The sequence below is a fragment of the Sceloporus occidentalis genome, unplaced genomic scaffold, assembly GCF_023333645.1.
Source record: "Sceloporus occidentalis isolate IW3139 unplaced genomic scaffold, rSceOcc1.0.p SCAF_1, whole genome shotgun sequence".
Lineage (NCBI taxonomy): Eukaryota > Metazoa > Chordata > Lepidosauria > Squamata > Phrynosomatidae > Sceloporus > Sceloporus occidentalis.
The window spans coordinates 22,508,917-22,533,169 of NW_028316981.1; the positions used below are offsets into that span (position 1 = coordinate 22,508,917).

Genomic DNA, 24,253 nt, shown 5'->3' on the forward strand with positions numbered 1-24,253 from the left:
GTTTTGCATTGTTGTTTTTAAAAAAATCTGACATTAGTAAAGAGAAAATAAAGGAGAGCACAAGTCATTTCAAGAAGAAACTGCACTGGATCTGGAAATCAGCTAGAATGTCGCTCTATAACAGGAGTAGAAACCACGTGGCCTTAAGACCTTGTTGGACAGCAGTTCCCAAGAGGTCCAGCCAGCACAGCCAGTGTTGAAGGAGCTGCAGCCCAACAAATTCTGGAGGGCCTTATGATTCTCAAACCTGCTGCTGGGTTATATTTAAATGCACATTCTACTATGAAGTTTTTTTCAGAAGGCTGAAGGTCGTTGACATCCTGGGACAGTATCACCAAAACTGATTTCACAGCATTAGCTGGATCAAGCACCAGGAATATGCCATGTCCTGATCAGCAGCTATGACAACAGATGGCATTTCTCCCCTCAATCAGTGGCTTGAAGTGGTAATGGGCTGGATGAGGAAAACCAAACTCAAGCTGAATCCAGACAAAATGGAGGTACTTACAGTAGGGGCCCCCAAACCAGGTATAGGGTTGCAACCTCCAGTCCTAGCCACAAAGGACTGTGTTCGCAGTCTGGGGGTGCTCCTAGATCTGTTGCTTCACATGAGAAATCAGGTGAATGTGACGATCAGGAGCGCCTGTTATCAGCTACGGCTGATATGCCAGCTGCGCCCTTTCCTGGAAGTAAAGGACCTAGAAACTGTTGTACATTCACTGGTAACTTCATGACTTGATTTCTGTAATGCACTCTACATGGGGCTACCGTTGTGCCTAGTCCAAAAATTCCAACTAGTGCAAAATATGGCAGCCAGGCTGGTCGCTGGAAAAACTAGGAACAACACCCGTCCTAAAATCTCTTCACTGTCTGCCTATCAGTTTCCGGACACAGTACAAGGTGTTGGTTATAATGCGTTTTTTTGTGGGTTTTTCGGGCTATGTGGCCATGTTTCTCTGAAGATGCCAGCCACAGATGCTGGCAAAACGTCAGGAAGAAAAATTTCTAGAACATGGCCACATAGCCCGAAAAACCCACAAAAAACCATGGATGCCGGCCATGAAAGCCTTCAACTTCACATGTTGGTTATAACCTTTAAAGCCCTACATGGCTTGGGTCCAATCTATTTGAGAGATCACCTGTAATCTGCCCCTCAGGTCCTCTGGGAGGAATCTATTGCCGCCTTTAAAAACCAGTCTGCTACCTCCCAGAGGGCCTTCTTTGCAATTGCTCCCAAACTATGGAACGGCCCAGCCTGCTGACAGACGAGATCTGTCAAATTGCCAGCTTAGACAGCTTTAAAAAAGCTGTCAAGACGGATCTCTTCTGGTGGGACTTTCCTGAATAAAAGTGTCTGGCCACAGAATGACTGCCCCTCACATCATGTATTAGCCCACCGCTCTGTCCTCGTTATATTTTCTTATTGTGCTTTTAAAAGATATTTTAATCTCCAATTTTAATTGTAACATGTTTAATCCTCTTTTAAGGGGGGGGGGAATTTGGGATATAATGTTGTGAATGTAGATATTTTAATGTGTTGTGAGCTTTGATTGTCTCGTCACAGAAAAGCGGGATAAAAATAAAAGTTTTATTTTTATTTATTTTTTATTTATGCTGGCACCAGGTTTTGGCCTGGAAATCAAAACTGCTAAAGGTTAAGACAATCAGGCACTCATAAGGATTCCATGAAATGTGACCTAAGAAGATTTAGGTGGCTCTGGAATGTCAAAAGACTGTTTCATCCCCAGTCACTGTTGCCACAACAGATGCCAGCAAACATACAGCTTAACAATCATATTTTTCTGGAAGTTAAAGAGAGAGATCAGGAAGTCAAGAGATCTTTCAGGGTGTGTGGGAAGAAGTGAGGCAGTCCACTTACAGCAAAATGCCAAAGGAAACAGGGAGAAAGAAGTGAGTTTTGCTAAAGTAGATTTGCAAGAGAGAAATTTATACCCATGAAAAGAAAAGAATATTTGTGCTGTATTGGATCCAAAGAAGGGAGAGTCTCTGTGTGAATCCATGACAAACACCAGAGAAGGTCTAAGAATGAAGAGGGTCAGGGGTGAGCTCTCATCAGGGATGATCAGTTGGGACAGGATGACTTATACTAAGGTGGAGGCCTTGTGCAGGGAAGGGCGCATCCAGCTTCGTGCAATGGCAATAGCAGTGATGGTCTCAGTTGCAGAGTTTGATGCGGGTCCCCTTTGAAAGAATGCGGAAGAAGGGGAAGATGCGCTCACGGAATGAGGCATTGAAGGTGTGGATGTGGCCCATGTTTTCAGCATTGTAGAATGCCAGCTGGCCCCGCTCATAGTCCAAGTACACGCAAAAGCGACGGAGCTTCTCACATGGAGAGAGAGACGTCTGCTCGGTTGTGGTCAGAGCCTGGTACTTCTTGCCATTGGTCCCCACACACCAAATCTCCCGTTTCTGGTGGGGGCCTCCAGCACTGGATTTCTCTTTACGTCGGGCTGACTCACGGGCTGCTCCCACAGCCCACCCTCTCCGGCCACCCACCTCAACCTCCCAGTAGTGGCGGCCGCAGGTGAAGCCCTGCAAGGCCAACACACAGTAGTCAGAATCAAAGCGTTTGGGGCTATCAGGCACATCCCGCCAGCGTTCTCCCAGTCGGACACTCCGGCTATCAGAGGAAAGGGCGAGTCGCGGATGGGCTGTCTCTGGGTCCAGGGTCAAATCAGCTGTGGGAAGAGAGAAAGAGAACCACAGAAGAAAAACATTAATAGACGGTTGTACATTAGTTCTTTGTATAGAAAAAACTGACACTTTCTTCACATTCTCAGTCAGCTCTATCCAAATGGCTGTGGGCCAACAGCATTTAGATTTCAATAGATGGGAGGATCCATGTCCTCAAAATGCCTCTGACATGACATCAGCTTCCTCTCTTAGTTTTGGACAATCTCAGCTGTTAGTTTTAACAGACAGATTTCTGACTATCATGAGTGTAGCAAACATTTGAAGAGACAAGACACTTCTTGCCAATAAATTCAGAACAAGTTCCTCCAACAGGGAATCTATTGGACAGGAGAGGTTACTTTTGTTTGCTTCACTTCTGCCTAAGCAACCAAGTTTCTCGCTGTAGTGATTGTTCCATCATGTTTTGCATCTTTTTCTTCCTGTTTAGCTAGAAAAACATTAGCCAAGTAAAGCCACAACAGGATGTAAACTGTTTAAGTATATTATTCAAATATTATCAGTCTTGAAATGTTTTACACAGAAGTAGCAAAACTTCAAATCCACATACAAATCATATATCAAACTGTTAAAACTTCTCACTTGTTCAATTATTTGTCCACCCACTGACCATTTGTGTCTGAAGAACCATACTCCAAACACAGCTGGGTTTTTTATAGCACTTTTTACCTTAACTACTCTTTATGCAAGAATGCCCCTTGGTCTTTCTGTAGCCATCTCATCTAATTCTAGTATTGAAAAAACCAGGTTCATGTCATTCACATACAACTGAAAGGATATTTATGAGTAAGACTGGAGAGGGAGAACCTATGGCGGGATACAAACCGCCGCCGCCGTTTGCTCCGTGCGGGAGCTGCAGCAGTCAAACCGCGCGGCTCCCGCGCGGAGCAAAAAAGAAGCTCCATTTCGGAGCTTCTTCTTGCGGCGCCTCTATGACGTCACGAGGCGCCTGGCGCGGACTCGCGACGTCATAGGCGCCGCGACACGTCTGGACGCTATGCGTCCAGTACGTAAAGATGGCGGCGCCCATGTAGAAGGGGCGCCGCCATCTTGTACGTATAGGATACGTACTAGGGTTAGGGGGGTGCGGAAGCACCGCCCCTTCCTAACCCTAGTACGTATCCTATACGTACTATATGGCGGTTTGTATCCCGCCTAGATATTGTTTCACAGTTACAGTACAAAATCTTAAAGTTGGAAGGGGCCACAAGAGTCATCTAATATAAACCCTTACTATGCAGGAACACACAACTAAAGTATGACTGAAAGATGCCCATCCAGCCTCTGTTTAAAGATATCCAAAGGAGGACACTCCACCATCATTTGAGTCCATCTATTCCACTGCCAAACCATTCTTACAATAAATACGTTTTTCCTAATATCTAGGTGGAATCTCTTTTCTTGTAATGTGAAACCACTGTCCATCTGGAGCAGCAGAAATCAAGTTTGGGCCATCTTCTTCATAACTATCAGAAAATTTAAAATGACTATAATGTCACTCAGTCTTCCCCAGGCTAAACTCATCAAATGGTCACCATTAAGTCAGACTTGACTTGATAGCACATAACAATAAAAACAACTATAGTTAAATTATGTCACATGCATTCTCAATACCTCTTAGAACACCCCAGTAATTTATTACGCACACCCTGCAAATCTGGGCCTTGGGCTTATAGAATTATCCCTGTCCCAAGGCCACACAGTGAACTAACAGCAGAGGTGAGCTCAACTACTGCACTATACAGTGGGGCCTCATTATTACTGAGATTGCCACCTGCGGATTTAAGCATCTGCAGATGGCAAGCCCTTGTTGTCCCCAATGGCAGTGCATTCACACAGCCACACTACCATTAGGGACAATGGGACTTCAGATAAGCCCCCATTGTTTGGGGATAAAAGGGGCTTACATGAAGTCCCTTTGTCCCTAATGGTGGCGCATACATGCCACCCTTGGGGACAATGGGGGATGTCCCTAATGGTTGCACCCATGTACAAGCGCCACCATTGGGGACAACTGCACCTGAGGTCCCACATTTTTTGACATCCAAGTCGGGGGCGGGGGGAGTCCGGAACAGATCTCCCACAGATACCAAGGTCCCATTGTACTACCAGTCTAAGAGAGATGATTCCATTTTAAAGTTCTAGTGATTACTTTTGAAGCTTGGCAGGTCTCTGTCTCACACCACCTCCTTTGCTATCTCTTCTTGTTCATACCACACCCAGGCCTAGTCCCATTCTATTCCCTCCTTCATGCCCACCTTCATCTTATTAATTCCTGATTTCTCTCCTCTCTTCTCCTCATCCTATGTCTTTAACCAGTTTAGAAACCATTTGGGCATAGACTATAAGATCTTTGCAGAACATCTAATCCTCTATGAATAAGAAGCATCTATTATTTTCTGCAATTCACAATACAATACCATGGAACGAAAGAAAATTTTGCAGCCAACAGAGGTTACACTGTAGCAGGTCATGGACCACAGGAAACTTGCCTGTGACATTTGTCGCTGCTACATTACCTACATCAGTGATGGCGAACCTATGGCATATGTGGGCACACATGCTGTCGCCCTAGCACAGAGTTTGCCGGATTTCTTACTAGAAAGCCAGAGGGACGTGGCACTTTGTAATAAATAAGTGGGGTCTGGGTTGCAGTTTGGGCACTTGGCCTCTAAAAGGTTCACCATCACTGATCTACAGCAATACACATAACACAAAAATAAGCAGGATAGATCTTTTACCTAGAGGGGCTTTGCAGAAGACCTTTTCCATCTTCCTCATTAGGATATCTGTAAGGAAGTAGTTCTGATATTTCTTTCCTGAGTCCACTGACACCATCTCTGGATCCTGAAACTTGATATTCTCACACCTGTCACAGTGATCATTTAGAGAAAAGCCATGTTAGAAATAGAGTGGGATTCTAGACAAAATGCAGCACAGTGGAACTGGTCCTAGCACACCCATTCTAACCTTTTCTCTATATCTACAGTACTGCCTACTCTTCCCTAACACTTTTCGCATTTTAACACATGACATACATAAAATAGAAACAAGAACAAGGAGATTATGGTTAGTATCAGCCAGAGTTGACCACTATGTTAACAGAATGTACCTATATCAACAACTGATTCAGTGGATCTACTCAGCTGGGAATTATCCAATAGGATTCAGGTAATTAGTAGTAACACATCCTTGAAAAAACAGTCCTGCAGTATTTAGACACTGTGAAACAGGGAAGAGGAGCTTCTGCACCTCCAAACTTCAGCATTCAGAAGACCCAAGAGCGCAGCTAATGGAAACAGATTGTAGGAACTGTAGTCCAGAACATCTGGAAGGACAGATGGCCCAGAATATCAGATTGCTAGCACTAACAGCATTTGCACAAAGCACTTTGTGCCCAACAGATAAGTCCTAAAAAGACTTTCAGATGCACACAAGCTAATCACCAATGAATTGAAGAAAGAGGCAGCATAAAGAAATTGAACCAACCTGACTAAAGTGCCTTTGAAGTCCTAGAAGAAGAAGAAATACAGGGTTAGAAAGATAGGCAATGTGGGGTTGGGGGAGAAACAATTTAAAACTCAGGCAATTCTAAGATGGAAATAAGCTTTCTAACTAGAGACATGCACTAGGGGCTATACTTTCCAAGTACAGAAAGGATGTGAATCAAATATTCAGAAGTACCTCCTAAGAGGACTGAATAATAAAATTATTTATCCAGGGACATTGTGAAAACTACTCCCTTAAAGTCTTCCAATAGTCAGCTTCAGTGTTACTCTTCTTCATGCACATCTTCAAAACAGGCAGAAGTGAACAGGAGTTCGTTAAAGACATATAGTCATACTCTGTAGCTAATGTCCATACAGCACATTCCGTGATTGGCAATGTTATGTTGGACTACATTGTCCAGAATCCTTCAGCCAACACAGTCACTGGATGAGGGGTTCTGAGCGTTTAGTCAATAAAAGTAATTTTTTCCAAGCACTGGGCACATTCAGAAGCTCTACAGTATTTAGGCTGCAGTCCAATATATCTACTTTCCTGGGTATGGTTTACTGAACCTCTTTCAAAATGGACAGATACAAGGGTCTTACCACTGTACCCCTTCCATGTCATGGTGATATGGCAACAAGGCTAAATCCTCCTGGCCAGTGGTAATTCTGAAACTAGATGAATGAGGAAAGGGGTTCACCTTGAGCAGCTGGAAGCCATCCTGCTTGCTTTTGTCTTCCGCTTCTGCAATCAGGCGACTGAGGGCAGCACCCTGCTCTTCAAGAAGGGTAATGTTGCTAGTTTGTTTGGCCAGCAGCATCTCATAGCGGTCCTCTAGCTGATGCAGGAGCAATGCCTGCTCCCCAACAAGAAACTGGTGCAACCGCTCGAAATCGGATTCAAACTCTTTCATATCAATCTTCATCTTGTTCTGTAGGAAGGGAAAGGAAGGCAAGCTTGAAGGTGGATGGAATAATGATTTGAGAAAACCCAGCACATAATAACCATGCACTCCAACTCTGAGGCTGCATCCACACTGCAGAAATAATGCTGTTTGACACCACTTTAACTGCCATGACTCAATGCTATGGAATTCTGAGAGTTTTAGTTTTGTGAGACATTAGCCTTCACTGTTTGAGAGCTCTGGTGCCACAACAAATCCAGAATTCCATAGCACTGAGCCATGGCAGTTAAAGTGGTGTCAAACTGGATTACTTCTGTAGTGTGGATGTAGTCTCAGAATCCTTGGAGGATTGTTGGAGTGGTAGTCCAAAAAAAGTAACACACCCAGTCTCTGAGACTACGGACCTTACCACACAGGGCACAGAAGTAGGGTCAGTTCGCATTGGTCGATGCGTATTCACGTCATATCGCATCGTTCATTCACACCTGGGCGGCCTTCCGCATCGAGGTTTTGCGAATCGGCCAATGCGTATTCAGGCAAAGTGAGGCAAGTGCAGATTGGATAACCACACCAGCCCAATACAATGTGTATTGGCCGATGCGCACCGGCAACTTTGCACATGCTCTGTGGGGCTCTGAACGGGGGCAACATTTTTAACTTCCGGGGTGAAGAATGAGGTCACTGTTTAGCGCTTAATATCGCAAGAATTGCTGCCTTTAGCCACTTACGAAAGGGGTATGCACCGTGTGTGTGTGTGTGTATACACACACATAAATACATACATACATACTTATATATATACATACTTATATATATATATACACATAGTGGTACAGCCAAAAGTGTGATGCCTTTTTTATGTGTACACACATTTGTCTGTATGAGTGTTAACATATACATATATATATACACACACATACACAAACACACACACATATATACAAAAACACACTTGCCACAGCCAAAAGTGTGATGCTGTATTTATATGTGTACACACACATCTGTCTGCTTGAGTGTTTATATATGTGTGTGTGTTTGTGTGTGTGCGCGCGCACATAGATATACACACATATACACATAGTGGTACTGCCAAAAGTGTGAAGCCGTATTTATATGTGTACACACACAGCTGTCTGTGTGTGTGTGTATACATATATATACATACACACACACACACATATATATATATACACACACACAAGCTGTGGAGCAGCTGAAAGTGTAATGCTGCATGTATATGCTTACACACACATCTTTGTGTGTGTGTGTATATATATATATATACACACACACACATATACATATACATTCCCCCCCCCCCCCCGACACAAAAGGTTTCTGCTTTATCTCGTCGGTCAGTGGAAAAATCGCTCCCCAGCCCTGGCGGTTGTCCTGAAAGGGGAAAGGGCCAACGGAAGGAGATGGGGGAAATTCCAGCACAGCATCATGGGAAATTTGTAACCCGGTGGTCTTCAGCAGAGGTTTCGCACTGGCCATCAATACGGATCCCCGTGAATCCACTAATTTTGCGGACTCGCAAAACGGAGGAGCCGTCTGCCTTCAGTTCAGAACCCCGTCGTGAATACGCATTGGCTAAAGCGTATTCACGTTATATCGCATTGGTCAATACGTATTCTGAGCTCACAGGTGTGGAACACCAATGCGATATAACGCGAATACGCATTGACCAATGCGAACTGACCCTACTTCCGCGCTCAAAAAATCCCTGTATAGTAAGGTCCTACCTCAGTACATGACAAAGCACAAGAAAATTAGATACCACTTTCATTAGAAGTGGCATCTGAAAGAGTCAGTACAGGTATACCTCGTGTACATCTATCACAAAAAAGAAGAGTAGTTAAACATATTTCAGCAAACTGTTTATTCAAAACTGTAATTTAAAAGTATGTGTGAAATTAATCAAACAGGTCAGTTAAGCTTAGGATAAGAAAACAAACACTGTATATCTTGTAGAAACTACTTGAAAGCTTCTTTCACAATACATCCTGAGATTATTATTTTGTTCTTTCAAAGATCTCCACTTTTCTTATGATTTCTATTTTGGTGACAAAACATATAGATCTATGTTTTATCAACATGCCAGGATAGCTGGTGAGAGCTGACTGATCAGCTTTTCCCTTTTCTTTCCGATTTACTCTACACAAAGGGATTCTTCAGGCAACTTTTTGCCTTGCCTGCTATACAGAAACACAGACAACTACAGTAAGATCATCTAAAGTAGAATCTACTTATTTCCCAGGTCTCGCTTTATTGCATTATTGCAGACACACTACTGCATCCCATCCCTCCTTCACCATCCTCTCAATGCCAATGCTACTCCCCCCCTCAAAAAAAAAACCCACACACAAACTTCCAGCTAGACAGAAGATAAGAAATTGGATGGCGAGGGGGGGGGGGGGCTTGGCTGGGCTGAGCTCTCATAAAAAAAATTGTTTTAAAAAAGCTTCTTTGTTAGAGATTGTGTTAACTAAGGTAAGCCTGTAACAATATTTGCAGTATACATCAACAGTTTGTATTCTCCACTGAGGTAACCAGAGCTGTACAAATTTGCCTGTTCAGCTTGATGAAGAAAAGACTGAGGGGAGACACTGATTGTTTTAAAATGTTAATTGTCTTTGATACGTACAACTTAGAAAACTGTAGATGGCAGAGGCAGTGGCATCAGTAGGGCAAGGAAACAGTTTTGGGTTGCAGACTAATTTTTAAAGGAACTATATAAGGTGCTGAATCCTACCAGCAATCAGTTCAGCCCCCTGGATTGTGCCTTTAAAGTTCCAATAAAATCCACACAAATTTACTGTCCCAATAAAATGGGAGGCACCACCCACCACTGAAAATACATCTTTGAAAAGGCATTTGCTGTTTCCCCTCATACTCAAAGAAATGCCTTTCCCCAATATGTCACCTGCTTGATGTGTGTGTCCACCATCTACACATGGGGGGGGGGGGGGAGGATTTCCTTTAGGATTTCCTTTTGTGGAATTCAAATGTAACCAACCAGAATGCATACAATACTGACAAATCTTCATTTAACTAAGGGTTGGGAAACATGGGAGCTAGCAGTGTGATGCTGCAGCAAAGAAGGCAAATACTATGCCTGCATTAATAGAAGCATAGTTTCCAAGTCAAAGAAAGTACCCTATATTCTGTGCTGGTCAGGCCTGACCTGGAGTACTGTGTTCAGTCTCGGAGCCTCATTTTTAAAAAGGATATAGACAAGCTGGCGTGGATTCAGAGAACTGCAGTGAGGATGATAATATGGAGAACAAAACACACAAGGAGAGGCTGAAGGGGCTGGGCATATGCAAGTTTATTATCTGCTGCCTCCTGAAGGTAGAACAAGGTCTAAGGGTTTTAAGTTATAAGAGGGTAGATTTCAATTGAACGTTAGAAGGAACTTTTTGACAGTGAGAACGGTTCAACAATGAATGCAATTGCTCAGAAGTGGGGGGAGGGGTCTCCTTCTTTGGACATCTTCAAAAAGAGGCTGGGCAGCTAGCTGCTGAGGATGCTTTAGCTAAAGACCCTGTATTGATGGCCCACAAGGCCACTTCCAACTGTATGATTCCATGACCTGTGGCTCTTCAGATGATGTTGAATTGCAACTCCAAGAGACCATGATTGCAGAGGCAGGACTATGCTAATTTTCCCTAGATCACAGCTCAAAATTAACACATTTTATGTGAGAAGAACCACATATTCTCTAAAGCAGGACTCTTGACACAAAGGGGAGTGTGTGTGAGAGAGGGACTCTTGACACAAAGGGAGATATTTGGGGGGAGTCAAGAGCTGTTTTCAAGCCTTTATACATGTGGAGTGGGGGCTTCTGTGTGGTTTTCAGTCAAATGGCCAGTAATCATGACAAATTTCCCCTTTAAAATTGTGGGGGGGAGAGACAATGAGGGTTTTTTAGCAATGAGTAGGGACTACAACGATGGGGCTCAGGGGCCACATGAGACCCATGGGCCACACTTTCCCCCACATCACTCTAGGAAGAATAAATTATGCAGATCACAACTACTGCTTTTGGACGCCTCATTCTACATTTAGAAAGTCATGAACTGGATAAGGGCCAACAAGTTGAAGTTGCATGCTGAAATGATGGTGGCTGAGGAGGTGGGGGCATTCTTGTGCTATGAAGAGATGGTGCAATCTGTTCTAAATATTGCACACTCTGCTCCAAAGAGAGATGAAATGCCTGAATCATAAAGCTGGAAGAGACCACAAGGGCCATCCAGTCCATCCCCCTGCCACGCAGGAACTCTCCATCAAAGCATCCCCAACAGATGGCCATCCGGCCTCTACTTAAAGACCTCCAAGGAGGGAGACTCCACCACACTCCGAGGAAGTGTGTTCCACTGTCAAACAGGCTGAGGAGTTTCCCACATCCAGTGACATTACAGGAAGCTCAGGAAGATTCAGTAACTCAAGAGTGTCTTTGACCAGCTTTGACAGGCTCAGTGGCTATTCCCAGGCAGGGATATTCTTCCCTCAGTGGTCCATGCTCTAGTAACTTCCCAAATGGTCTACTGTAATGTGTGGTAAATGGGGCTGCCCTTGAAGACAACCCAGAAACTTCAACTAAAGCATACTGTAGCTGGTAGCATATTTGTGGATGTGGAGAAAAGGGATCCCACCACACCAATCCAAAGGGTGAGGTACTAGCTGCGCATGTATTTCCAGCTACTGGCAATTTCTCTTCCAAGTCCTAAAGTAACATGCAAAGTGTGAAGAAACTCCTTTTTCCACTCCAGCCTGCTAATATCTAATGATCTGGAGGAGGTACCAGTCTTCTCAGGGTAGTTTCACCTAAACAATACACAGCTAGGAAAAGATGCTTCTTAGTTGTTTCCTTTTTTATTTTATAGTTTTTTTTAATGTATTGCTCATTGCCTTATATAATATATTGAAGAGATGTTTATAAATAACCAAGTACACTAGTGCTTCTTCCCCCTCAAACCCGATCAGAATCTGGAAGACCGCTGTAACATTATCTCTGAATGGGCAATAAGAACTACTAAGGGAATCAGAAAACAAACTTATAATATTTGAGCTGAAGTTTGCACACTAATTCTAAAATCTTTAGTTTTACTTTGGAGCCACTTTGTTTCCTGGCAAAGTTTAAAGTGCTGGTGATGACCTAAAAAGCCCTATATAGATTAGGTCCAGGCTATCTGGCAAACTATACATCCCTATAGGAGCCTGGCTGGGATTCTCAAGAGAGTCCCACCACTTTCACAGGCATGATCAGATATGACAGAGGATGGCTAACAAAAAATTTAAAACAGTACAAGTTAAAAATAATACAAGCATTAAAATGTAGGTACAAAGTTTAAAAGTAATTAAACAATTTTAAAAAGTTACAAAAATACACATTAAAATTTAAAATGTATTATGTATTAAAAACTCTATACAAACCTTAAAATCTAAATTACACAGCATTTAAAGTCCAACCTTTGTCAGTTTACGAAAGCCTGATGGCACAAGAATGTTTTTATTTGCCACTAAAAGGAGAGCAGAGATGGGGCGATCCTGGCCTCTCTAGGGAGGGGGTTCCAGAGCCTGGGAGCAGCCACAGAGAAGTCCTCCCTCTTGTTCCCACCAAACACGCCTGAGAGGGTGATGTGACAGAGAGAAGGGCTTCTCCTGACTATTTCAGTGCCACAGTGAGCTTGTATAGTCTTTCAAATAATCTGGACCTAAGCCGTATTTTTTTTTAAAGGAAACTATCTGCTCTCGGAGGAGGTTCCCAAAATTTCCCACCAAACACCTGTGTACTCCAATTATGATCACGCAAAGGAAAAAATAGTCAACCACTCTGGATTGCAGAAAGAGAAGTAACAGAAGCTTTGCATACCTTGAGATCTGTTATCTTCCCCTCCTCATTTGACTTTTGCTTCAGAACAGTCTCTAATTTTTTCTTCAGCGGGTCCAAATGTCCCTGGAGTTTGGCCTTAACAAAATAAATAAATATTAACTAAAATAAATATCAACTAATACACTAAAAGAAGTACTAGAAGTAACCAGATAAATTGCTGCACTCATTAAATTAGAAAGTAATTGAACTGAAAGCAAGACAAATACTGCAATTATATATTTTCAGGACTTCCATTACAACCATATATAGCCTAGGAGTTTGGATAGAATTGTTAAATAAAAAAATCAAACTCATCACCCAAAGAACAAATTACCAAGGAAGAGTACAGATGGGTAGCCCAAGCTTAGAATCATAGAGTTGGAAGAGACCACAAGGGCCATCCAGTCCAACCCCCTGCCATGCAGGAAATCTCAATCAAAGCATCCCTGACAGATGGCCATCTAGCCTCTGCTTCCAAGGAGGGAGACTCCACTATACTCCGGGGGAGTTTGTTCCACTGTCAAACAGCCCTTACTGACAGGAAGTTCCTCCTAATGTTGAGCTGGAATCTCTTTTCCTGCAGCTTGTATCCATTGTTCCAGGTTTCCCATGACCACCAAACAGTACCATGTGCTGTAGGCTATTATTTAGGAAGCAAAACCACCTCTGAGTATTCCTTGCCTAAGAATATCCTAAAATATTCATAGGGTCACTACAAGTCATGAGGCAACTTGAAGGCACATGTACACACAAGGCTCTCTGCACATGACTTCCCTTTCTGGAAAACATGGATGAACTTCTTCCCTCCAGTCTCAGCCTCTTCCCCTTCACCTGCTCTGCTTAACATTAAAAATATCCCCTTTTAAACAACCAAAAGCATACATCCAGCCATTTCCAACTTGACCCCTCCCCCATTTTATGGCAAATTAACCTCAGACCAGGCGAACCTGGGCTCCACACCTGCTGAAGTTTCCTGTGTATATGTGCGTTTGTGTGTGTTGTGTGCCTTGACATCATTTCTGACTTATGGTAACCCTAATACAAACCTAACATGGGGTTTTCTTGGAAGATAATAATAATAATAAATAAATAAAACTTTAATTTATATCCCACTTTTTGTTTCCACAATCAAAGTGGCGTACAACCTTTTAAAAATACAATATATACAATTCCCCTCCTTAAAAAAGGATTAAATAATTCCATCCACTAAAATTACAGATGATAACAATCTAAAAATAATACTACAATAATAAAATAATGGTAGGCAGAGTCTTCGCTTGTATATGTCTGTGGGGGGAGCGTTACATGGCAGGGATCTATTCCGGGAAGGCCTGCCAGAAGAGATCCGTCTTGACAGCTTTCTTGAAGCTCTCTAGGTTCGTAATTTGACAGATCTCGTCTGGCAGGCCATTCCATAAAGTGGGAGCAATTGCGGAAAAAGTCCTCTCGGAGGTCGCTGTCAATCTGGTCTGCAACAAATTCCTCCCAGAGGATCTGAGGGTGCTGGGCAGATTGTACGGAAGGAGGCGATCCCTTAAGTAGGTTGGGCCCAAGCCATGGAGGGCTTTAAAGGTAATGACCAACACCTTGTACTGTGCCCAGAAACGAATAGGCAGCCAGTGGAGTGATTTCAATATAGGTGTAATATGATCACTCCTGTTGTTCCTATAATCAATCTGGCTGCCATATTCTGTACCAGTTGAAGTTTCCGGACTAGGCACAAGGGTAGCCCCACGTAGAGTGCATTGCAAAAATCAAGTCTTGAGGTTACCAGCGCATGTACTACAGTTCTCGGTCACCCCGTTCCAGGAAAGCGCGCAGCTGACGTATCAGCTGGAGTTGATAACAGGCACTCTTGACCATTGCATTCACCTGATTTCTCATCTGAAGCGATGAGTTGAGATGCACCCCTAAGCTGCAAACACAGTCCTTTGAAGGAAGCGTGACCCCCTGTAGGACTGGAGGTTGCAACCCGATACCTGGCTTAGGGGCCCCTACCGTAAGTACTTCCGTTTTTCCGTGGATCCAGCTTGAGCTTGTTTTCCCTCATCCAGACCATTACTATTGATTGAGGGGGGAAATGCCATCTGTCGTCATTGCTGATGACCGAGACATGGAGAAGTATATTTGGGTGTCATCAGCATACCGATAACACCTTGCTCCATGTCTACAGATGATTTCTCCCAGCGGCTTCATATAGATGTTGAATAACATCGGGGACAGGATGGCGCCCTGAGGGACACCGCAATTAAGCTCTGTTTTTGAAGAGCAACTGTCCCCGAGCATCACCCTCTGGACTCTACCTGAGAGGAAGGAACGGAACCACTGCAAAGCAGTGCCTCCAATTCCTAGCACTCTCAGGCGTTCCAAGAGGATGTTGTGGTCTATTGTGTCAAATGCTGCTGAGAGGTCTAATAGCACCAACAGGGTCATGCTTCCTCTGTCAATGCCTAGACGAAGGTCATCAGTTAAGGCGACCATGGCAGTCTCCACCCCATATCCTGTCCTGAAGCCAGTTTGAAATGGATCTAGAAAATCGGCTTCATCCAAGACCACTTGGAGATTTGTTCAGAGGTTTGTCATGGCTTTCCCGAGGCCCCTACACTAAAAGCTCAGCAATATGCAATGTTAAATAAGTATAACATGCCTTTAAACATCACAGTTTCACACACAGCACATGTTATCTGTGAGCTGGTGATGCATACATGTTTGGGTGCTAGACTAGGACTCGGGAAGCAACGGTTCATCCCCTCTTGGCCATGGAAACCTACTGGGTGACCTTAGGCAAGTCACATTCTCTCAGCCTCGGAGAAAGGCAATGGCAAACCTCCCCTGAACAAATCTTACCAAGAAAACCCCATGATAGGTTAGAGTCCTTAGTCTCCATAAGTCAGAACTGACTTGAAGGCACACAATAGCAACAACAAAATATTGTCCCACTGCTGATCAGGTCCATTGCACACAGGGGGAGGGGATTTCAACCTTTCAACTTAACCATTTTAAAAAATATTGTTCAGAATCCCTCCTCTTGAGGGCTAAAAAATAAACAAACCCAACACTGGGTGCAGTTATTTAGATCCAGACCAAGAGCACACTGTTATGGATAAAAAAGAAAGAAGTCTTTCAACTACAGACTACACACTCAATGTAGCATGCAGGTTATCCCCAACTAGGGGTGGAAAAAATGCAGCCTATAGAGAGATTGGGCTACCGTTTCCATTAGCTTTAGCTAGCCCCGCCAACAGTATGGAATGCTGGGAGCTGCAGTCCAACAGTATTTGGAGAGTCACAATTTTGTCACTCCTGCCATAAAACCAACTACTGAAGGCATTACAGGTTGAACTGGGTCATGTATAAGCCTTAGCAGCATGCTGTCCCTTGCCTGTTTATTGGTATCGTGGCACATACTATACCCCCTTCTCTAACCAGGAGGGCTCAGATTATCTACTGACATTTCATTTAACTTTCAGAGCATACCCTTATCTTACTACCCACCTTGTATTCTTGCACAACTTCTTCCACTGGCATGACACTGTGGTGTTTATGGGCCCGTGACTCCCTGCACACCACACAGATGGGCTCCTCATCTGTCTCGCAGAAAAGCTTGAGGGGCTCCTGGTGTTTCTCACAGATGGTTCGCTCAGCACTCTGGGCTTTGCCTGCAGCTAAAGCAGGTGTTCCAGATGAATCCCCCGCCACCGCCGTCAAATCCACCGCTTCAGCCGACGCAGTCACTGGCTTGAACGGCTGTGGATGCATCTGGCGGATGATTTCCACCATGTTGGCCAGTTGAAGATTAGGGCGGAAGTTCCGGCGGGGGAAGGTTTTGCGGCACTGGGGGCAAGTGAAAGCCTGTCGTGGCGGAGGACTAGCTGGGACGGCTGGCAGAGTGTATTCAGCGTCTTCTTCCCGCTCTTCTTCATCCATGACTTCCTCCCCATCGTCATAATTGGCGAAGAATAGGTCATCTCCCATTGCCTCGTCCCATATCTCTTCTGACGCGGGGCCTTGGTCCCAGTCAAACTGGTCCTCTTCCTCATCCCAGATGTCATCGTCATCTTCATCGTACTCATCCCTGGAGTTCTCCTCCTCCTCTTCCTCCTCTTCCTCCTCCTCCTCTTCCTCCTCCATGTTCCCATCACCCAAAAAGTCCTCCTCCAGATCGTCTTCCTCATCGTCTGCATCCTCCTCAGGCCCCAGGTCGTCTATCCCTCCATCATTGACACCTGCCTCTGAACCGGGCCCAAACCCTCCATCAGAACCGGACGCTCCCACATCATCCCCTTCTTCCTCCTCCTCTTCCACCTCCTCCTCTTCAGCCGGGGCATCCCCAGAACCCCACAGCTGCGTGATGCAGACCCGGCAGAAGTTGTGCCCGCACCCGATAGACACCGGGTCGATGAAATAGTCAAGGCAGATGGCACAGACCGCCTCCTCATGGAGGGTCGTCACAGGGTTGAGGAGGAACGGGGCCCCGGAGCCACTGCCTGCTCCTGCCGTCGCCATGGGGGCCCAGGTTCACTGCCAGCACCCACGGCCTGCTCCTCTTCACCTCCTAGGAGCCTAGGGGGGAGCCTTGCCACCTTCCCCACAAGAAGAGGGGGCTGCTGTTACCCTCCTTGCCCTGCTGCTAGGGCCCCAGAGCCTCCGACCCCTCTCTTCTCCCCACACACGCCCAGATCTCTGGCCCTGGCTGGAGGCACCTGGGTTGAGGCTGCCTCCTTCTTTCCCTTCTCCTCTCCTTCTGGCCAACAGAGCTTCCTTCTTCCCTGTTATGGGGCTCCCCTCCTACCTACCTTCCTTCCCACCTATCTATTCTCCTTCCTTCCTTCCCACACACTTACCTACCTCCCACTTATCTATTTCCCTTCCTACCTCCCTATTTTCTTTCCTTCCTTCCTATATTCCTTCCTGCCTGCCTCTCAAGCGAGGCACTAATCAGCCTTTCTTCTCCCCCAACGAACTCGACCCTCTCGAGACGCTAAAACAGCCATGAATTAACCGACGTCGCCAACAGCCGCGCGACAACCCCACTCCTCCTCCGCAAGCGCTGCTCTATGGGGCTTAAAAGAACTCCTTCACGCCGGAAGTGAAACAGGAAGCCAGGGCGAGGGAGCCGGGCTAGGAACTCCAGGGCTCCTCTCTGTGGTACGGAGGCCGAGAAGGCGCTGTTCTAAGAGTTCCACGGTTCCTCTTTATGGTATTAAGAGGGGACTGGTGTGAGGCTTTACAAGGAAGCCTGAGGGCGCGGTTCTAGGAGGCGCCTCGCTATAGTAAGGGAAAGGCTGACAGACGGTTGAGGGGTGCCGTTCTAGGAGTTTGAGGGCGCCTCTCTATGGTACAATGGCGCCCGTCTGAGTCGCCTCATAAATCTGAGAATGTGCCGTTCTAGGAACCTGAAGGTGCCTCTCCATGGTACAATGGCGCCCGGCTGAGGAGCCTCATAAGACTGAGCCGTTCTAGGAATCTGAGGGTGCCTCTCTATGGTACAATGGGGCCCAGCTCGGGCCTCATAAGTCTGAGAATGTGCCGTTCTAGGAGCCTGATGGTGCCTCTCTATGCTACAATGGCGCCCGGCTCAGGGGCCTCATACGACTGAGGAGCCGTTCTAGGAGTCTGAGGATGCCTCCATGGCACCTCAGAAACCTTCCTCGCTGCGCGGCAATCAGGCGCCAATGGCTTGTTGCGTCACCAAGTGAAGTCCGTTCTGGCCACGCCCAGGAAGGGAGGGACCATCACCATTCCTGAGTTTTCCTGGAAATACACCGGAAGTGGAGAAACATTGTAGAAATAGTGCAGTTTGATACCACTTTTCTGGATCCACATTGTAGAAGTAATCCAAGTTGACACCAGTTTAACTGCCCTAGCTCAATGCTAGGGAATTCTGGGAACTGTAGTTTTTAAAACATTTAGCCTTCTCTGTCAGAGAGAGAGCGAGCTCTGGTGCCACAACAAACTACAATTCCCAGGATTCCCTAGCACTGAGCCTGGAAAGTTAAAAAGGTGTCAACCTGGATTATTTCTGCAGTGCGGACACAGCCTTTAACTGCCATGGCTCCATCCTGCAGAGTCCCAGGATTTGTAGTTTTGGTGAGGCAACAGTATCCTTTGGCAGATAAGGCTAAAGACCCTGTAAAACTACAAATCCCAGGATTTCCATAAGATGGAGCTGAAGCACTTAAAAATGGTGTCAAACTGCTTTATTTCTACACTGTCATCTTCCGGCCTGAGAGGGAGTGATTAGGCAGACCCAGCTCCACCAGGGATAGTCTGAAGGAAGGGGCTCCTCCCTCCTTAACTGTCATCTTCCAGCCTGAGAGGGAGTTCACCAGGCAGGCCCAGCTCCATCAGGGCTAGCTTGAAGAAAGAGGCTCCTCCCTCCCTAACTGTCATCTTCTGGCTTCCTATTCCCCTCCAGCTATGCTCTGACTGTATGGGGGAGAGGCTTGTGTACCCTAATGAAGTTGTGAACTATGCTGGCGGTGGTATAATAGCCACCGCCAGAGCCTCCCATGCCAGACAGGTCACAACCGAAGGGTCTGACCAAGAGCGCCAAAGGGCAGGATGGGCTCTCTAGCCTTATGGCAAGTATCCTAGGAGAAGGAAAACTCTAATCCCAAACCCAGGCAGATGGTGCTCATCTAACCCTGTAAGGTCAACCATGTAAGAGAAGGAAACTCTAATCAAACCTATGACCTGAGGACCTCGCTGCCACCGTCCATGCTTGCCAAGGCCTCAGCAGACGAACCTCTGGTTTAAAGGGTGAGGCCAGTTCTGTGCACGCTGCGCTCCACCAGAAAAATCCATTGCACAGGCTCCAAGGATACATCCAACGTCATCAACACGCTTGTAGAAAGCACGGATGAGTCCTTCCTGAATCTTCGTTCGCAAAGTAAAGCCAAGAAGAAGAAGATGCACCTCCAAGACTGATGAAGAGAAAACACTTTAAGAACTGGCCATATAACATTCCAACTGAATTGCGGTGTCCCAAAACAGAGTCAAGACTGGGGGCACTGTTGGAAGAAAGAAAATGAAAGAAAGAGAACTGGGGGAACAGTGTGAGCAAAAGCTTTTATTTGGTGCAACCACACTGTCAAAATAATGCAGTTTGAGACCACTTTAATATAGATATAGGATGGGGGACATCTGGCTGAATGAGACTACATGTGAACGGGATCTGGGAGTCCAAGTAGACCACAAGTTGAACATGAGTCAACAGTGTGATGCGGCAACTAAAAAGGCCAATGCAATTTTAGGCTGCATCAATAAAAGTATAGTGTCTAGATCAAGAGAAGTAATAGTGCCACTCTATTCTGTTTTGATCAGGCCCCACTTGGGATACTGTGTCCAGTTCTGGGCACCACAGTTCAAAAAGGACATTGAGAAACTGGAGCGTGTCCAAAGGAGGGTGACTAAAATGATGAAAGGTTTGGAAACCATGTCCTATGAGGAACGGCTTAGGGAGCTGGGGATGTTTAGCCTGGAGAAGAGAAGAAGGTTAAGAGGTGATATGATAGTCATGCTTAAATATTTGAAGGGATGTCATATTGAGGAGGGAGCAAACTTGTTTTCTGCTGCTCCAGAGAATATGAACCGGAGCAATGGATGCAAGCTACAGGAAAAGAGATCCCACTTTAATATTAGGAGGAACTTCCTGAGAGTAAGGGCTGTTCGACAGTGGAACACACTCTTTCCTCAGAGTGTAGTGGAGTCTCCTTCCTTGGAGGTCTTTAAGCAGTGGCTAGATGGCCATCTGTCGGGGATGCTTTGATTGAGATTTCCTGCATGGCAGAATGGGGTTGGACTGGATGGCCCTTCTTGGGGTCTCTTCCAACTCTATGATTCTATGATATTACAATTTACTGCCACCTTATCTTACAATATTCCATGACTGGGAACCATTCTTCATATATATGATTTGTATCTTTTTGGTTTAAGCGACAGGTCAATTTGTCCATTTAAAAGGAATGGCTCCAATGTAAGAGTTAAACTACAGTACTTACATTCACCAAGTTGACCAAGGTTTTTGGGGTTATGTTTTGACCAAAATTTCTACTTATACATTATACACACTATGTAGTGTGTGTGTATGTATAATATATATATTTTTTCCATGTGTACAGCCACATCTAACAATCTGACATGCATAGAACCCCCCAAATATGTTGGGGTATTAGATAGATAGATAGATAGATAGATAGATAGATAGATAGATAGATAGAGCATTAAAATTAAATTATACCCCATATATACTCTTAGATAGATAGATAGATAATATGTATGGAACATAATTATATGCCTTTAGTGAGCATTAAAATAAAATTATGTCCCATATATATTGTTACATACTGTATATAGATAGATGATAGTATGAAACGATTATTTTATATATATATATATAGAGAGAGAGAGAGAGAGAGAGTATGGAGTATAATTGCTTGTGTGTGTGTCTGTCTGTGTGTATAGAAAGAAAGAAATTGGCAGCATGAGCTTTTTTAAAGTTACTTCCTCAGATGCCTTTGGTGAGCATTAAAATAAAATTATATGCCATATATACTATTATATAGATAGATAGTATGTATGGAACTATATATATATATATTTATACACACACACACATAATAAAATTATATCCCATATATATAAATATATATCGTATTTATGGAGTATTATTCATACACACACACACAATTACACTCCATAAATGTTATACATATATATAGATAGTATCCATGGGCTATAGTTTTATTTATGCTCACCAAAGGCCTCTGAGGAAGTAAGCTTAAGTCTAGGAAAGGTGCTGCTGCCCACTAAGTCTGAAAGGTGCTGCCAGACCCCTCTTGGAGCAGTGCCTGTCTCCCCCTTTTGGAGAGAGAGTCTTGTAGCAGATACGGAAGAAAAAAAGAGCCAGCTGGTTTCTGTAGTGTAGTGGTTATCACGTTCGCCTCACACGCGAAAGGTCCCCGGTTCGAAACCGGGCAGAAACACAGTGCTGCCTTTTTCCCCACCCTTTCCTTTGCATTGCTCTCTCTCTGCTCTTCAAACTTTGTCTTTCTCTCCTCCTTTTTTATTTTATTTTGTAAAGCAAGCACATTATAAATACTTTCCCCGCAGAGTAAATCTTACCCTGCAGATAACACTGAGCAAGGCAGGCCCCCCAAGTGCTGATCACTGGAAAAGAGGCTCCCTTTCAAAATTCAAAGTTCTGCAATCGTTACTCCTGTTGTTGACTGCAATGCCAACACCAGCAGAGACCCAAGGAGTTAAAGGATGAGGGAGGAGGGGAATGGAAATGGAAATGGGGGGGGAAGGTGATTTTCTTATGGCAGTTATCTATGAATGGCAAGGAAAATACACATATATACACACACATATATATTTACACGTATATGCATATGTAAATATGTTGCATACACTCCTTGGGAGGATTTAAGAACTAACTAGCCTTAAATAACTAGCCTAACTAGTCTTAACTGAAGGGCTGGGGTGTTGCATTGTTTTTCCAAGTGTCTGGTTTTTAAACACTTATCTCCTCTTTTTCCCCCCATGATGCTTTCTTCTTTTCATGAGTAACCTGTTTTCATATTCTAATCATTCAATTCTGTTTTAATGCATCTCTCTTGTATGTTTTTAATTGTACTGTAGTTTTAAATGGGAAGCCATTCTGAGTCCCAGGTTGTTCACTGAAAGTAAAGAAAACCGCAACATATTTGCATATACATATACATATATGTGTGTGCGCGCATGTATACAGTATATGCATGTATGTATATATGTATATGTATATGTATATATATGCCAACAGGCAGGCTGAATTTTGTTTCTCATTCCTAGAAAACTGCAATAAAGAAACCCAATATAACCATGGAACTGAAAGGCTCATGATTACAAGGGATACCTATTAGAGGACTGGCTTGCAGCCGCCCGGCTAGCTCAGTCGGTAGAGCATGAGACTCTTAATCTCAGGGTCGTGGGTTCGAGCCCCACGTTGGGCGCAGCATCTTTTAAATTTGGGACTCACGGAAGTCATAAATTACAGTGAACTGTGCTGCTGTTGCAACCAGGTCCAAAACACACTGCAGGAATAATCCGATTTGAGACCGCTTTAACTGCCCTAGCTCAATGCTATGGGATTCTGGGAGTTGTAGTTTTTTTGTGAGTCATTTAGCCTTCTCTGTCAGAGAGCTCTGGTGCCACAATAAACTACCATTCCCTGGGTTCCCTAGCACTGAGCCAGGGCAGCTATAGCAGTCCCAAACTGGATTATTGTTGCAGTGTGTTTTGAACCTGGGTACTGGTAATTTACAATTAAAAGGTTTTTTTAATGTTGTGAGCCGCCTCGAGTCACAGTTTTGGGAAAGGAGCAGGATGTAAATATAATATAATATAGTGTTAATAATAATTTGAAAGTCCGTCAGTGATACCTTTTATTGGCCAACGGAAACGCACAATACACTTGTTGCAAGCTTTCGAAGCTCCATGGGCTTCTTCATCAGGCAAGATATTATTATTATTATTATTATTATTATTATTATTATATCTTGCTCTTCTCTCAGAACTGGGACCCAGATTTTGGATCATACGGTTCTGTATATCTCCTTGCCCAGAGTGACCAGATGCCAAAGCCGCAAAGGAGGACAAAGCCCCGCAACATGTAGGACACTGAAGAAAAAATGGAGGGCCTTGCCAAACAAAAGCTAAAAGACAATAATATAAATGTGAATTCGTTTGATGTGGTTTATTTCCAGCTGTGTTGTTGTTGTCATGCGCCTTCACCGACTTATGGTGACCCTATCATGCGCTATAATATAAATAAAGCTTAATGATAATGTGCATTATCTAGTTCCTGCCAGTGGCTCCTGTGTGGCCTAGTGTTTGGGTGTTGGAGGACTGCCACTTTGGAAACCAGAGTTCGAATCCACGCTCGGTCATGGAATTGGAAACCCACTGGGAGACCTTGGGCAAGGACAGGTCACACTCTCTCAGCCTCAGAGGAAGGCAAGGGCAAAGCCCCTCTGAACAAATCTTGCCAAGAAAACCCCAGGACAGACAGGGCCTCCATAGGTCAGAAAGGACTTGAAGGCAGGCAATAACAAGCCAGTGGCTCATTGCTCTCAGAAGCTCAAGGGCACAGGGTGACCAGGCGTCCTCCTTTTCCAGGACACGTCCTCCACTTCAACCATTCTGTGCAGCAGGGATTCCAAAATGTCCTCCATTTGGATCATGGCTGGGAAGCATGCATTTAAGATTCCCAGGAGTCTTTTTAG

The 24,253-nt window shown here is 44.6% G+C and overlaps 1 protein-coding gene and 2 non-coding genes across 3 annotated transcripts; 2 read left to right on the forward strand and 1 right to left on the reverse strand.

The window, feature by feature from the left end:
- Window positions 1–1,586: 1,586 nt before the first annotated feature.
- Window positions 1,587–18,496, reverse strand: TRIM41 (tripartite motif containing 41). Its single transcript, XM_089515936.1, has 6 exons — window positions 16,482–18,496; window positions 12,987–13,082; window positions 6,905–7,135; window positions 6,202–6,224; window positions 5,454–5,581; window positions 1,587–2,699 (listed from the first exon to the last, which is right to left on the reverse strand). Exons 1-6 carry the CDS (start codon window positions 17,490–17,492, stop codon window positions 2,176–2,178), a joined length of 2,013 nt encoding a protein of 670 aa, XP_089372062.1. The 5' UTR covers window positions 17,493–18,496; the 3' UTR covers window positions 1,587–2,175.
- A 3,404-nt stretch (window positions 18,497–21,900) lies between these two features.
- TRNAV-CAC (transfer RNA valine (anticodon CAC)) lies at window positions 21,901–21,973 on the forward strand. The gene has a single exon. It is a non-coding gene; the product is annotated as a tRNA-Val (tRNA).
- A 935-nt stretch (window positions 21,974–22,908) lies between these two features.
- TRNAK-CUU (transfer RNA lysine (anticodon CUU)) lies at window positions 22,909–22,981 on the forward strand. The gene has a single exon. It is a non-coding gene; the product is annotated as a tRNA-Lys (tRNA).
- Window positions 22,982–24,253: the final 1,272 nt, after the last annotated feature.

What these genes read in the sequence shown, in the direction of transcription:
- TRIM41 (XM_089515936.1), bottom strand. Translation starts at nt 17,492, where the DNA reads ATGGCGACGGCAGGAGCAGGCAGTGGCTCCGGGGCCCCGTTCCTCCTC. An exon ending in AAGTTGTGCAAGAATACAAG is followed by an intron (nt 13,083 to 16,481) that starts GTGGGTAGTAAG and finishes TATTTTGTTAAG; the next exon opens with GCCAAACTCCAGGGACATTT. An exon ending in TTCAAAGGCACTTTAGTCAG is followed by an intron (nt 5,582 to 6,201) that starts GTTGGTTCAATT and finishes TCACTGTGACAG; the next exon opens with GTGTGAGAATATCAAGTTTC.